The sequence below is a fragment of the Hyperolius riggenbachi genome, chromosome 6 (assembly GCF_040937935.1).
Source record: "Hyperolius riggenbachi isolate aHypRig1 chromosome 6, aHypRig1.pri, whole genome shotgun sequence".
Lineage (NCBI taxonomy): Eukaryota > Metazoa > Chordata > Amphibia > Anura > Hyperoliidae > Hyperolius > Hyperolius riggenbachi.
In genome coordinates, this window is record NC_090651.1 from 94048537 (window position 1) to 94063885 (window position 15349).

General features: G+C 44.5%; 1 protein-coding gene and 1 long non-coding RNA gene across 5 annotated transcripts in view; one reads left to right on the forward strand and one right to left on the reverse strand.

Moving 5' to 3' along the window:
• The window catches only part of LOC137521000 (uncharacterized), a 155285-nt gene that overhangs the window by 32294 nt on the left and 107642 nt on the right, over positions 1-15349 (forward strand). Inside the window, exon 3 of one of the 2 annotated variants that reach the window (XR_011021986.1) lies at positions 5152-5281. The exons of the other annotated variant lie outside the window; for it this stretch is intronic. This is a non-coding gene — a long non-coding RNA (uncharacterized lncRNA). Of the gene's footprint in view, positions 1-5151; positions 5282-15349 lie in introns of those variants that run through there. 2 annotated transcript variants of the gene reach the window in all.
• The window catches only part of NPL (N-acetylneuraminate pyruvate lyase), a 34017-nt gene continuing 20882 nt past the window's right edge, over positions 2215-15349 (reverse strand). For all 3 annotated transcript variants that reach the window (XM_068239683.1, XM_068239685.1, XM_068239684.1), the window contains 6 exons: positions 13877-13969; positions 8020-8162; positions 7879-7925; positions 5211-5295; positions 5068-5107; positions 2215-3225 (listed from right to left, as the gene is read on the reverse strand). In XM_068239683.1, the coding sequence (XP_068095784.1) occupies positions 3080-3225; positions 5068-5107; positions 5211-5295; positions 7879-7925; positions 8020-8162; positions 13877-13969 (554 nt within the window). In that variant the 3' untranslated portion in view covers positions 2215-3079. The remainder of the gene's footprint in view (positions 3226-5067; positions 5108-5210; positions 5296-7878; positions 7926-8019; positions 8163-13876; positions 13970-15349) is intronic.

The window sequence follows — 15349 nt, forward strand, 5'->3', positions numbered from 1 at the left end:
AAATACATTGTATTTATTATTTTCCGGGTCAAAAAAACAAAATTGCTTTGCAAAAGGGCTTTGAAAAGCGCTGTACACAAAAAACACACACCACACCTCAAAAAAATAAATCACAAAATGCTGGCTTTTGTGATTTTGATTTTAGATGTAAACAAAGCCTATGAGAGCAAATAAGAAAAAGCCAAAGTGTACTATTAAATAGTGTGCTGTATTCCTTGGTTGCATATATACATCTTGGGAGCCTGGTTTATTTGGATGCATAGGAAGGTGTAAAGAGCTAGGAAAGCAGAGAGAAACTGCCTTGGCCTGGTGGCAACACTTGTGCATAGACCTCATAACTTGGGTCTGCTATTACTCCGGTAAGCCTACACTTCGATGGGTGGTTGGTGGAAGTTCTGACATAATAAGTGCTGAAGTTATTTACAAATGCCGACTTTCTGCTTAGGTGAGTGAAGAGCAAAAATGCAGCGTAAAAATTTGTGAGAGTGAGTGAAAGAATGAAGGAGTGTGAATTTCCCCACACCACGAATTACATGCAGACCTTATAGGCCGGTGGGAACACGAATGAGGCTGAGAGGTCCCTGGTATTCACACCAAGACTGGTTCATTACTAAATAGAAGAGTTTATGAGCTGGAGTTTAAGTAGAAAACCTTAAGGGCCCGTTTCCACTAGTGCGACGCGATTTCGCCGGCATTCCGACGCTTGTAAAAACGCATGCGGGTGCGTTTCCGCATGCGTTTTACCTGCGATTTCGCGTGCGATTTCGCATGGCAGGGTGCCATGCGAAATTAACCATGACACTGCCAGGACAAAACAACATTGGGAAGGGTGCGAAATCGCACGCGAAATCGCGGGTAAAAACGCATGTACCAAACGCATGCGTTTTTACTATTAAATACATTAGCGGCGATTCGCACGGATTCCCGACGCAGGCGAAAACTGTGGGTCCCGCCGTGCAGATTTGGCCCGCTGCCAAATCGCTCCCGCACGCCGCACAGGTGGAAACAGCCCCATCCACTAACATTAGCTATGCGAATCCGCATGCAGTGCCCGCATGCGGATTCGCCCTAGTGGAAACGAGCCCTAAAAGATAACTGAAGTGAGAAGTATATGGAGGCTGCCATATTTTGGTACACACAAAAGGAAGTTGCAGGGCATGCTGGGTTGTCCTTTTTGCTTCTCTACGTCCCCTGACTTAACTAATGTAGCCCGATTGGCTGAAGCCTCTTTCCCTCCCGTTTTCCCCTCCCACACCTCTGTTCCTCTCTGATTGGCCAGTATTTCTCAAGTTGAGACAATGCACTTTCTATAGTGAAGGGCAGGCAATGCATACACAATCAGGCAGAGGAGAGTAAGGCTCGAAACCCACTAGGAGAGCTTTTCTGAGCGCTTTGTGATTTGAAAAGCTCTAGCTAATGTAATGCTATGGGTGTGATTCCACTTGAGTGATGTGATTTTCTAAAAATCCCCCATAGCATTGCATTACCAAGAGCTTTTTGAAATCACTCACGCTTACAAAGCGCTCCCAGTGGGTTTCTGGCCTAAGGGAGGAAATTACATCAGGATTGGCTTCCAAATAGCCACACTTAAAATGGGAAGTGCTAAGAAGGATTTTCTCTTTTTTTTACTGTAGAAAAATAACTAAAATCAAAACATGCACAGTGCAATACATGTTATGTAAGTAGAGCAAGTATTTATCTACGTATATATGTGGGTTGTTGTTTTTATAGATAGTATGGCTGACAGCTCCATAAAAATGGCAGCCTCCCTATCCCTCACACTTCAGTTGCCCTTTAAATACAATGTTAAAGGATACCACAACTGAAATGTGACATAATGAGATACATGTTTATGTACAGTGCCTAGCTCACAGATAACTATGCTGTGTTCCTTTTTTTCTTTCTCTGCCTGAAAGAGTTAAATATCAGGTATGTAAGTGGCTGACTTAGTCCTGACTCAGACAGGAAGTGACTGCAGTGTGACCCTCACTGATAAGAAATTCCAACTATAAAACACTTTCCTAGCAGAAAATGGCTTCTGAGAGCAAGAAAGAGGTAAAAAAGGGGAATTTCTTATCAGTGAGGGTCACACTGTAGTCACTTCCTGTCTGAGTCAGGACTGAGTCAGCCACTTACATACCTGATATTTAACTCTTTCAGGCAGAGAAAGAAAAAAAAGGAACACAGCATATTTATCGGTGTGCTAGGCACTGTACATACACATGTCTATCTCATTATGTCACATTTCAGTTGTGGTATCCTTTAAGGAAGATTAGTAATACAATAGTAAAGCTAGCAGTTGAGCCCTTGCAAAACTGAAATTAACCTGGCTGAACTCTAGCTGGTCAATCTGCTAGATAACATCTGGAGGCAACGTTTTTTTTTTTTTTTTTTTTACAACTTGTCAGAGCCATTCCAAAATGGAAGGCGAGATAGGACTAATGCAGATACTTATGCGTGAGAAATCTGAGAAACCCAACAGGATTTTGTAAGTCACAAATTGTATCTGCATGTACCACCTGAAAGCATAAACATGCGTACATGGGTGTCCCTAGCATTTATGTCTACAACTGTACTGACAAGACTATGGGCTCGATCCAATTTGGATTTTCTCCTAGGAGATATTTTTCATCTTCCATTTAAAATCACTTTTCAGCACTGTGAAAGATAACCTAGGGGAAAACTTTAGGAGAAAAAAAATGAACTGGATCAGGCCTTGTTAAAACAAGTCTACTCCTCTAATTGTCCTCTCTTGCCAACTGTACACGGTACAGATAGTGGAGTTTTTGCCGAAGGCAAGGCTCCATGAGGATGAGGAGACTGAGGAGAGGAAATTCTGTGATTGAAGAAAATACAGAGCAGCCAGTGACTTCTCACAAAATCATATCAGTTTTGCAAAGCCTTACCCTTAAAGATCCAGTCAAAACATTCAAGAAATGTAATATTTTAACCTTGGCATATTCCTTTCGACACTAGAAGCCATAAAGACAAATAAACATCAAGGCCATTTCAAAGACGGTGCCCGAGACTTGTTCATCATAACCATTAAGTTTTCATCTAGCCTGGAGTGTGTCACAGTTTAGATTAGGTCCAGTTTGTTCATCGCTGTTGTGGTCTTTTCTGTGTCCTCCGGTTTCCAGCTTGACAACAGGGGTAATCGGGGTGGCCCCAAATTTATTTTAGATACCAGAGACATTATGTTTTTAAATTCTGGTAAACCCCAGCCTGTAAAAAAAACAAAGACAAACAGTTTAAAGAGAATCTGTAACGTCAAAACGTCCCCTGGGGAAGGGGGGGGGGGGGGGGGGAAGCCTCAGGATCCTAATGAAGCTTCCCACGCCATCCTCCGTCCCTCAGGGGTCTCGCTGCAGCCCTCCGTACAAGATGACGTCAATATTTACCTTCCCGGCTCCTGCGCAGGCGCTCTGACGGCTGTCGGCTCCGAAGTAGGTGGAAATACCCGATCGCCGTTGGGTCTGCTCTACTGCGCAGGCGCAAGTTTCCAGCGCCTGCGCAGTAGAGCGGACCCGACTGAGATCGGGTATTTCCGTCTACTTCGGAGCCAAAAGCAGCCAAAGCTCCCTGATTTTACCGCAATTCGATGATAAAAAAAAAAAAAAAAAAAATGAATGGATTTCCCGAAAAAAAATCAAAACCTTTTTTTCTTCTTCAATCAAGCAAGAAATCCAAATCGGATTTCCTGCTTTTATTTGATACAAATTGATCAGGAATGGTGGATTTTTCTGATCAGTTTTTAAGAAAAAATTGAATGGTGTGTGGTAGATTGTCAGTTTATTAATATATACACCTAAGCAATTTTTTTTCAGAGTTTACAATCATTTTTATCATAACTGAGCAAAAATTGAACATAAGTGCATGGTACATTGGGCAAATTTTTGAAATGTAATGCTGGGAATACACCACGAGATATTCTGGCAGATAGATGGTTCAATAGATAATTTCCAACAGGTCCGATCTGATTTTCGATTGTTCTTCTGATCGATTTCTCGTAGAAGTGAATGATAAACGATCTGACAGAAAATCTGCTGAAAAATCTCAATCTTAAAGAGTAACTGTTAGCCCCCAAATTGAAATTTAAAACACTATTGCAATGTTTTATTTATTATATAAGTGAGCCAAAACGCCAATGTACAAGTTAAAAATCAATCTAATTTTGTTACTATCTAACCTTTTCCCCCAGCTCCTGACGCAAGCCGCATATCAGATACTGTAGCATGCAGAGCATGCCTATGTCTGGCCGACCCCCCTCTCCCCCCCAGGACCAGGTGCCAATATATTCTCCCCACCGCAGCTGACCGCTCTGACACGGAGAGAGAGCGGCAGCACTTCCAGAGCAGCACCGCAGAGCAGCCGCCGCCGAGTCACATGTGAGAGAGATGCACGGCGCTGGCTGCTCTGCGGTGACGGTGCTGGAAGTGCTGCCGCTCTCTCCGTGTCAGAGCGGTCAGCTGCGGTGGGGAGAATATATTGGCACCTGGTCCTGGGGGGGAGAGGGGGGTCGGCCAGACATAGGCATGCTCTGCATGCTACAGTATCTGATATGCGGCTTGCGTCAGGAGCTGGGGGAAAAGGTTAGATAGTAACAAAATTAGATTGATTTTTAACTTGTACATTGGCTTTTTGGCTCACTTATATAATAAATAAAACATTGCAATAGTGTTTAAAATTTCAATTTGGGGGCTAACAGTTACTCTTTAAATTGCAAGCAAATTTTCTGACAGTCAGAAAAATTGCTTGCAATTCTTGAATTGAACAGATATTTAAAAAAAAAAAAATTGTATGGTGTGTGGCCACCTTTACAATTTGAGATATCCCTCTTGCCTTATTTTTGTATACAGTGCAAGCCCACAAACCTTTTGTTGGGCCTACATGCTAGGAACAAAAAAATGTTTAGAATAATCTCAAGATCTCATGGTTTTTTTCTTATATCAGCATGTGTGGCATAGGTGCTGTGCTACATCCAAACTCCTAGCAGTTCAAACACCTTTGAATTGCTTAACAAAAAAAAAAAAAAAAAAACACGCACAAAAATGTTAAGGTACTTACCCATGGAAAATACCAAAGCTATGAAGTCTTGTATTTGATTCTGGGGAAAAAAATAATAATAATAAAACAAATAATCAATTGCAGATAACCACACGGTGGGGGCAGAAGACACCATCCAATAACATATCCCAGCCATGATGTACCTCTATCTCCCGAGCCTTATTGAGGTCACCCTCTTCAAACGCCGCCAGCATTTTATTGGTCTTAGCACCCAGGTAATTGTATGTGCTGTTGGGAGATTAGGGCTTTGTTATTAAAAATTCTAAGGAAAATATTAAACAGATAAAGTAAAAAAAAAAAAAAAAAAAAAAAAAAAAAAAAAAAACCCACATAAGTCACCTAAAGACAATCCCTCTGTAGCCTGGTACACATCCAGTCTTGATTGGCCAATTTTACAAGTTCCATGTAGTATCAGAGCATACCTACACAATCGGTTCATAGTTTTCAGTCTGTTGCTGGGCTCCTGATAGAACGGTTCAGCCTTAGGCTCCCTGCACACGATTCCGCTTTTTAATCGGTTTTTACATCCGATTCAGATTTTTAATCTTTACTGCATGCTGCGTTTTTGATCTGTTTTTCTGTTGAATGTATTCACAGAAAATCGGAATTGAAAAATCGGAAACTGAATCGGAAAACGGATTTGCAGTGTGCAGGGAGCCATAAGGTGGGAGAAATTACAACTAAACACACATTATGCTAAAATCAGTTTCTTTCTAGGGCCAACATTCAGGGCCGGATTAAGGCCTAGGCCCCCTAGGCCGTGGCCTAGGGCACCACAGGAGGAAGGGCACCAAAGCAGCAGGCTAAACTGGTGCAGCATATGCAAGCTTGCAAATGCTGCAATGCAGGGAGATCAGGCGAGCGCCTGACTGTGGTACTCTGCTGCCAGCCCCCTGTGCAGCAGCCACCTTGCTCTCTGTGCACATTCGCATTGTGGCCGGCAGCTATAGACTTGGGCAGCATTGGAGATGGAAAGGAAGAGGAAGCTTCTGCACTGGAGACGAGCAGAGAAATGAGTGACACTAATGGCTGCTGCGGTGGGAAGGTTTCCTGGCTACCGATACTGAAGGGGGGGGGGGGGGGGGGGGTTGGAGGTATTGAAGGAGTCATCTGGCTACCTATACTGGAGAGATGGAGAGAAAGGGGGGGAGGGGTCATCTGGCTACCTATACTGGAGGGAAAGGGGGAGGAGTCATCTGGCTACCTATACTGGGGGGGGGGGGGGGGGGGGAAGGGAAGGGGTCATCTCACTACCAACTGAAAGGGGGGGCGGCTGGTGACAGTGGCCTAGGGCGGTAAAGAATTAGCGTGTTCTGTCCGTTGCAGTGGAGCTGCAAACAGACATTTCTGGCTTATCTGCTTGCATTCGGTAGTGCATTCGCAATAAAGGTGCGTACACACGCACTACGTCCGTCAGACCCTCCCGCTGGGCGGACTTTCAGGCGACAGTAACGTGTGTGTACGCAATGTCGGCGGACCGCCGGGCGGATCGCTCAGAAACAGCCTTATCGGTCCGCCGACATTGTGTACACACGCGCTACTGTCGCCTGAAAGTCCACCCAGCGGGAGGATCTGACGGACCCGTCGTTGGCGGCCGTAGTTGTATGCACCTTAAGTCTCATTGTCATTTGCAATCGCTCTGCAGTTCTGGGCAGCTCAGGATGCGGTCATCATTCCACCAATTGCTTGCTGCAGCTGAGCTGCGGCCAGATAGCCCTGGATTTCCTGCATGCATGTTGTTACATAATACTGCATGTACAGTATTTCTTATGGGTGTCCTTTGCATTCACAGCCAGCTAGCAAATGGTAATCAAGCCAGCTCAGAATTGAACGATTACCATTCAGCTGTGTGGAAATTTGCATACATGCATCCATTGGTTGATGCTGGCATAAAAGTCTGCCTCCATTTTAGACTTTGCCCGTCATAGCGGTCACTACACTGGTCTGCTGGGCACTTTGTCACTCTGTAAAAGATCTGTTATTGTAGTTTAATGCGACCTTATTACTTGTGCTTTAGCTAGTTTCTTGATAAATATATATGCAGACTTGCTAATATATATTTATCCGTTAGTTGAGCCGTTTGTTCTTCTGTATTATTGTGTATTGCCTGGTTTCCATGCCTGATGGACGTTCGCTGCATCCGCGGTGGGTCAGTGAAGTCCACTATCCTGATAGCTTGGATTCTGCCATCACCACATTGGTGACTGGTAGTATTCCTGCTACTCTAGTTTCTAGGAACGTAACTATAGGCTGCAGTTGCTATTAGTTACGTTCTTTCATGTAGTCTTGCCTGTGTGAATGCTTGCTGGTGACTGTTAGCCTGCTGGCTCTGCTTTGGTGGACGTGACTGTGAGCTGCGGATGCGACTAGTTACGCTCCAATCTATACTTGCACCTGTCTGAATTCTTGCTATCGGTAAGGCAGCGCAACATCGCTCTGCGCTGCCATTGTGTCTTATTTGTAGCAATATCGGAAGCCCAGAGCTGCAGTTGTTCTGGGCAACCTGTGTAGCCTCTTCCACTATTCAGCTGCCAGCCTTGTTGCTCTGGGTGGTCAAAGTATAGCCCCTAGGCATTTCACACGTAGGACCCCTTTATCAAGGCAATGTTTGCTCCTACACAAAAATCTGTCTGTCGCTGTACAAAAGTTCCTGGAGAGGAAGTGGGAGTCTGGCTCCTCTAGACACTTGCAAAAAGCGATGTGTATTCATCTGGGATCAGAAGCAGACAGGCTTCTGCTGCTGATACACCTGTACTGAAGTAAATAAGCATTTTCTTGAAAATGGCATTTTAATAACAAAAAACGAGTTACCTGCCTACTGCTCCCTTTGCACCAAAGGCTAATGCTCCCAAGAGTTGCTGCATAAAAACAAAAAAGGTGAGAAATCATCATTTACAAAGTCCATTAACTTTAGAGTATATACTCCAAACATACAAGCACACACAAACCTACCTCATCTACACCATAGAAAAAATCAAGTTCCTTATACTGATTGATACACCTGCCGAATTCCATAAGGTTGACATCTGTAAACTTCACCCCTCGGAAAGATGGAATTTGTAGCTGCATCTTTCCAACCAAGCTGGTCACCTGAACTATACAGAATAACATAGGACTACATTAATAATAACAAAGAGCACGTTCACAGCCCTACCTAGCACTGTTAACCACTTGAGGACCACAGGTTTATCCCCCCTAGTGACCAGGCGATTTTTTACAATTCACCACTGCACAGCTTTGACAGTTAATTGAATGGCCATGCAACTTACCACTCAAATCAATCTTACTTCCTTTTCTGACACCCGCTCTGCCTTGTGACAGGTGCTCCAGTCTAATCTCGCGCATCGCAAGAGGATGCAATCCTTCTTTAGACAGTCCTGGGGAGCCACTCTGCGGCTGCCATCCTGCGTTAGGCAGTCGCAGAGTGGTTAAGGTTTGGAATCACCCAATCACTAGAAGACTCACAGGCAAGCTGTCATTTTGAGCACATGGAAAAGGTGTGTGCAGAAATGTCGAATGCTTTCTACATTACAGAACATACCCCTTTATGAATGGTGGTATACACCAGGTACCCTCTGTTGTGGAGATAGATTAGTTTATATTAGTTTTGGTGGCACCCAATAATGGTGTATGAATATTTTTCAAAACATTCCTTCCCTTTTTAAAGGACAACTGAAGTGAGAGGTATATGGAGGCTGCCTTTCCTTTTAACCACTTGCCGACCGCCCACAGCCGATGGGCGGCGGCAAAGTGGACGCCGAAAGGACCGCAATACGCCCATGGGCGTTGCGTCCTTTCGGCATGCCGGGGGAGCGATCGCGTCACTGGTGACTCACGCTTCCTGCGGCAACTGGCTCCGCCCACCCGCGACGACAACCCGCCGGCCGTTCGGAAGCGCCGGCAGGTTGTTAACCCCACGATCACCGCTACAAAGTATAGAATACACTTTGTAATGTATACAAAGTGTATTATACAGGCTGCCTCCTGCCCTGGTGGTCCCAGTGTCCGAAGGACTACCAGGGCAGGCTGCAGCCACCCTAGTCTGCACCCAAGCACACTGATCTCCCCCCCTTCCCTCTGATCGCCCACAGCACCCCTCAGACCCCCCCCCCTGCCCACCCCCCAGACCACTGTTATCACCCCCCTAATCACCCATCAATCACTCCCTGTCACTATCTGTCAACGCTATTTTTTTTTATTCCCTAAACTGCCCCCTGGGGACTCCTGATCACCCCCCCACCCCTCAGATTCTCCCCAGACCCCCCCAGTGTACTGTATGCATCTATCCCCCCTGATCACCTGTCAATCACCCATCAATCATCCCCTAACCTGCCCCTTGCGGGCAATCTGATCACCCACACCATCAGATCACCTCCCAAGTGCATTGTTTACATCTGTTCTCTCCTCTAAACACCCACTAATTACCTATCACCCCCTGTCACTGCTACCCATCAGATTAGACCCCTATCTGCCCCTAGGGCACCCAATCACCCGCCCACACCCTCAGAACGCCCTCAGACCCCAGCCCTGATCACCTCGCCAGTGCATTGCTTGCATCTATTCCCCCCACTAATCACACCTTGAGACACCTATCAATCACCTCCTGTCACCACCTGTGTGTCACCCCCTTGCACACCTACCCATCAGATCAGGCCCTAATTTGCCCCGTGTGGGCTCCTGATCACTCGGCCAAACCCTCAGATCCCCCTCAGACCCCCTTCCGATCACCTCCCCAGTGCATTGATTGCATCTATTTTCCCCTCTAAGCACCCCCTGAGACACCCAGCAATCACCTTCTGTCACCCCCCTAGCACTCCTATCCATCAGATCAGGCCCAATACAACCTGTCATCTAAGAGGCCACCCTGCTTATGACTGGTTCCAAAAAAAATTCGCCCCCTCATAGACCACCTGTCATCAAAATTTGCAGATGCTTATACCCCTGAACAGTCATTTTGAGACATTTGGTTTCCAGACTACTCACGGTTTTGGGCCCGTAAAATGCCAGGGCAGTATAGGAACCCCACAAGTGACCCCATTTTAGAAAGAAGACACCCCAAGGTATTCTGTTAGGTGTATGACGAGTTCATAGAAGATTTTATTTTTTGTCACAAGTTAGCGGAAATTTATTTGTATTGGGTTTTTTTTTTCCACAAAGTGTCAATTTCCGCTAACTTGTGATTAAAAAAAAAAAATTCTATGAACTCACCATACTCCTAACGGAATACCTTGGGGTGTCTTCTTTCTAAAATGGGGTCATTTGTGGTGTTCCTATACTGCCCTGACATTTTAGGGGCCCTAAACCTTGAGGAGTAGTCTTGAAACCAAATGTCGCAAAATGACCTGTGAAATCCTCAAGGTACTCATTGGACTTTGGGCCCCTTAGCGCACTTAGGGTGCAAAAAAGTGCCACACATGTGGTATCGCCGTACTCAGGAGAAGTAGTATAATGTGTTTTGGGGTGTATTTTTACACATACCCATGCTGGGTGGGAGAAATCTCTCTGTAAATGGACAATTGTGTGTAAAAAAAAAAAAAAAAAAAAATAAAAAAAATTGTCATTTACAGAGATATTTCTCCCACCCAGCATGGGTATGTGTAAAAATACACCCCAAAACACATTATACTACTTCTCCTGAGTACGGCAATACCACTTGTGGCACTTTTTTGCAGCCTAACTGTGCTAAGGGGCCCAAAGTCCAATGAGCACCTTTAGGCTTTACTGGGGTGCTTACAATTTAGCACCCCCCAAAATGCCAGGACAGTAAACACCCCACAAATGACCCCATTTTGGAAAGTAGACACTTCAAGGTATTCAGAGGGGAGCATAGTGAGTCCGTGGCAGATTTCATTTTTTTTTTTGTCGCAAGTTAGAAGAAATGGAAACTTTTTTTTCGTCACAAAAGTGTCATTTTCCGCTAACTTGTGACAAAAAATAAAATCTATGAACTCACCATGCCTCTCAGTGAATACTTTGGGATGTCTTCTTTCCAAAATGGGGTCATTTGGGGGGGTATTTATACTATCCTGGAATTTTAGCACCTCATGAAACATGACAGGTGGTCAGAAAAGTCCGATTTTTCAAAAAAAAAAATAAAAAAAAAAAAAATGGGAAAATTCACTTTTGGCACCATAGTTTGTAAACGCTATAACTTTTACCCAAACCAATAAATATACACAATGGATTTTTTTTTTTTATCAAAGACATGTAGCACAATAAATTTGGACTAAAATGTATACAGAAATTTTACTTTACTTGAAAAATGTCAGCACAGAAAGTAAAAAAACATTTTTTGTGACAAAATTCATGTCTTTTTTGATGAATATAATAAAAAGTAAAACTCGCAGCAGCAATCAAATAGCACCAAAAGAAAGCTGTATTAGTGACAAGAAAAGGAGGTAAAATTCATTTAGATGGTAGGTTGTATGACTGAGCAATAAACTGTGAAAGCTGCAGTGGTCTGAATGGAGAAAAAGGCTCTGGTCCTTAAGGGGTAGAAAGACTGTGGTCCTCAAGTGGTTAAGCAATACCAGTTGCCCTTCATAAATACCTGATATGCTTCATGCTTGTTCAGGGTCTATGGCTAAAAGCATTAGAGGCAGAGGATCAGCAAGGCTGCTAGGCAACTGGTATTTCTTAAAACAATAAATATGGCAGCCTCCATATACCTCTCACTTCAGTAGTCCTTTAACTAAAAAAGGAGGTATTCAGGTTTGTTTATACAGGTAGTCCCCGACTTACAAACGACCCGCCGATACGAACGGCATGGATTCTCTGTTTCCATGGGAACAAGTCAAATTTTTTCTTCAAATTGGACTTGTAGTTTTTGAAAAAAAAAAAAAAAAAAAAAAAAAAAAAATATAATAATAATAATAATAATAATAATAATAATAATAATAATAATAATGAAAAAATGGCTTTTAAACATGTATAACCAGGTACAGAGGGCAGAGGTGACACAGAAGGGGACACTGGAGGCACAGAGGAGATACAGGGGACAGAGATGGTACAACGTTCTGACTTAAGAACGAACCTATAGTCCCGATCTTGTTCGTGAACCCAGGACTACCATTTGTGCCATTATGTCTTTCCTCTAACAACTTACTGTAATGAAGTGTACGGTAATGAACTGACTGAAACCCTTTAGATTGTAAGCCTATGGCAGGGCCCTCCCTCTTGTGTTTCCAACTTGATCATGCACACTCCCGGGCAGGCGCCCCTCTCCCAGACTAGAACTATTGTTACCAAAGACCAAGAGATTACGCTCACCCAGGGATACTCCTTCCACATTGAGAAGTGCACTTCTAAAGCCTGATACACATATTGAATTTTGTTGATTGGTCAATGACTGGCCAAATTTACTTCCTCTATATGGTATACTACATGGAAGTGGTAAAATTGACCAATGATTGGCCACATGCATATAGAGTGTTTTGGACTTTCTGATCCTCATCAATGCATTGAAGGGATTGATATGGCTCTATGGGGTAGTGTTTGGACCAGTACTGTAGAATACCCAGATAGATCATGGCGACCAGTGACCACTGGAAAAGTATAGGGGGCTAAAAGAGATCCAAAACACCTCTTACTAAAAAAGGAATGCTGAGTTTTTCAGGTCTCTTTTTAGCCCCTATACTTTGCTGTAAGCCATAGCTCATAGAGCCATACCAATCCCTGCCATGCACTGATGAGAGCCAGAAAGGCTGAAACAGGCCGTCTGCATGTTGGGTTGATGTGGATCAGTAAGATGTATAAGCTACAGGCTTGCCATACAGCTGTGGCTCTGGTTGGGAGCCTGACTTAAAGGAAAACTTAAGTCAAATAAAAAAAATGACATTTACTCACCTGGGGCATCCCTCAGCACCCCGAAGCTGGATGGTGCCCTCGCAGCCCCGCTCCGATCGTCCTGTCCCCGCCGGCGGCTACTTCCGGTTCGGCGACAGCCGCCGACAGGCTGGGAACGCGGCTGATTTTCCGCGTTCCCAGCCGCTGCTATCACCCTCTATGCTGCTATAGCGTATATATAGACGCTATAGCAGCATAGAGGGTGATAGCAGCGGCTGGGAACGCGGAAAATCAGCCGCGTTCCCAGCCTGTCGGCGGCTGTCGCCGAACCGGAAGTAGCCGCCGGTGGGGACAGGAGGATCGGAGCGGGGCTGCGAGGGCACCATCCAGCTTCGGGGTGCTGAGGGATGCCCCAGGTGAGTAAATGTCATTTTTTTTATTTGACTTAAGTTTTCCTTTAAGGGGCAGATAGAGATAATTTACATATTCATTACATTGTGAGACCACAGTTGATCACTTAAAGCTGAATTATCGCCAATACCTTCTGTTTTAAGAAGGCAAATGACACTTCGTGTTGCTTTTCAGTCTCTTAGCCACATACACTTTCCTTGTGGCTCTGGGTCACCATGGGCTATCTGGGTATTCTGTAACATTTGAAGCAGTAGAGTGATGTACCATGTTAGCCATCAGTAAAGTTTTGAATGAAAGTTGGCATCATCCTGATTCAAAACTTCTTGCTGTTACATTTGGCAAGTCAGCTTCCATTCCTTGGTGACTGTGCTACTGGTGATGAGCACTGATCTCTACCATCTGGTTTGAGGAATGGGGATTGTGCACTTCAGTACATTCAGTTGCTTTTTTGCATTTGTTATAGAGTTCCACATTTTGGTAGAAAGACAATGAAATATATGTAAATAAAATTGTAGAAGTAGCAGGTTTTGTAGCCACAGACCATATAAGAGGAGATCCCCATGTAACCATTCTGTATCCACCCTTTTCTTTATGAAAGCCCCGTCATACTTACATCTCACATCAGTAAGTTGTGGAATGTGATAGTAATAAAAGGGCAGATTGGGAGCAGCTGCAGCCACTTCTTTGAGGTACAATACTAAGGCATCTGGAGAAAAACACAAAAAAATAGGAAAATCTCAGGCTACAGCCATTCTTTAATGAAAAGCTAAACAAATCCAAGGAACACTGCAACTGGTCATAAGAAGGCTTCAATTCACCTAAGGCCGGGGAACTGAAGCAAGGGCTCACTTGTGGTCAAACCCTCTATAATCCCTATTCCTATGCCAATAAACTTGATGAACCTTGTTGCTGGGGATTATAAAGCATCCAATGTAAGGCCTGTGACCCAATAGCAGCACTTTTCTAAGCACTTGTGATTTGTAAAGCTCTTGCTAATGTGTACATAATCTCGCGCTTCCTGCTGTCTCCACATCTTTTGAGCCCATTGGCCATTTACCCTGCCAATAGGCTCACATGATGCAGAGACAGCAGGAAGCGCGGAAGAGCTCTCCTGCTGTGAATCAGGGTGGACATCAATCGCTCCTTCTCTGCTCTCCCCACGGGCATCTGACCGATGTTGCTTTGATCTCCCCTGGTATCCGGAGGCTGCAGCTCTGATCTCCGCCGGGCATGCGATCACTCCTCATTAGCTGTTCTCAATGCGCTCTCCTCTGCCCCGATCAGCTGGAAGCATGTCCTACTGCAAGTCCGCTCAGTATCACCGCTGCACTCTCCATTGCTCTGCACTCTAAGTATATACAGTAGTTCATTCAATTTACTCTGTGAGAGTACAATTTTTCACAATAGGGATTTTTGATAAATCAGCTTTTTTTTTCTGGGGGTAACTAGGTATCACAGTATCACACTGTCCCACAGCAAAAGTTGGATGGTTTTTCACTCTCAAATGATGATGTCCTTCCATGCAGAGCAAGGTGGCTCCCAGAGTAATGTTGACATCAAAATGCTTTAGCAGGACTACTAGACTTGCTAACCAATGAAGAAACTTTCCCATGACACTTTGTATTTACAAGTCTCTAAGTGGTATTTATGGGCTTGGTACTGGTGGTTTGAGTATGGGCAAGAGATTTGCTACACTCAGTTGCTTCTCTCAGCATCACAAAGTTAAAGTGAAACAAAGAAAAGCGAGGGGGGTGGGAGGGAAAGCCTCAGGAGCTGCTGCAAGTCAAAGAGTGTGTGTGTGTGTGTGTGTGTGTGTGTGTGTGTGTGTGTGTGTGTGTGTGTGTGTGTGTGTGTGTGTGTGTGTGTGTGTGTGTGTGTGTGTGTGTGTGTGTGTGTGTGTGTGTGTGTGTGTGTGTGTGTGTGTGTGTGTGTGTGTGTGTGTGTGTGTGTGTGTGTGTGTGTGTGTGTGTGTGTGTGTGTGTGTGTGTGTGTGTGTGTGTGTGTGTGTGTGTGTGTGTGTGTGTGTGTGTGTGTGTGTCTTAACGGGTATTTTATTGATAAGTTGTGGAAATATCACCTAGGAAAA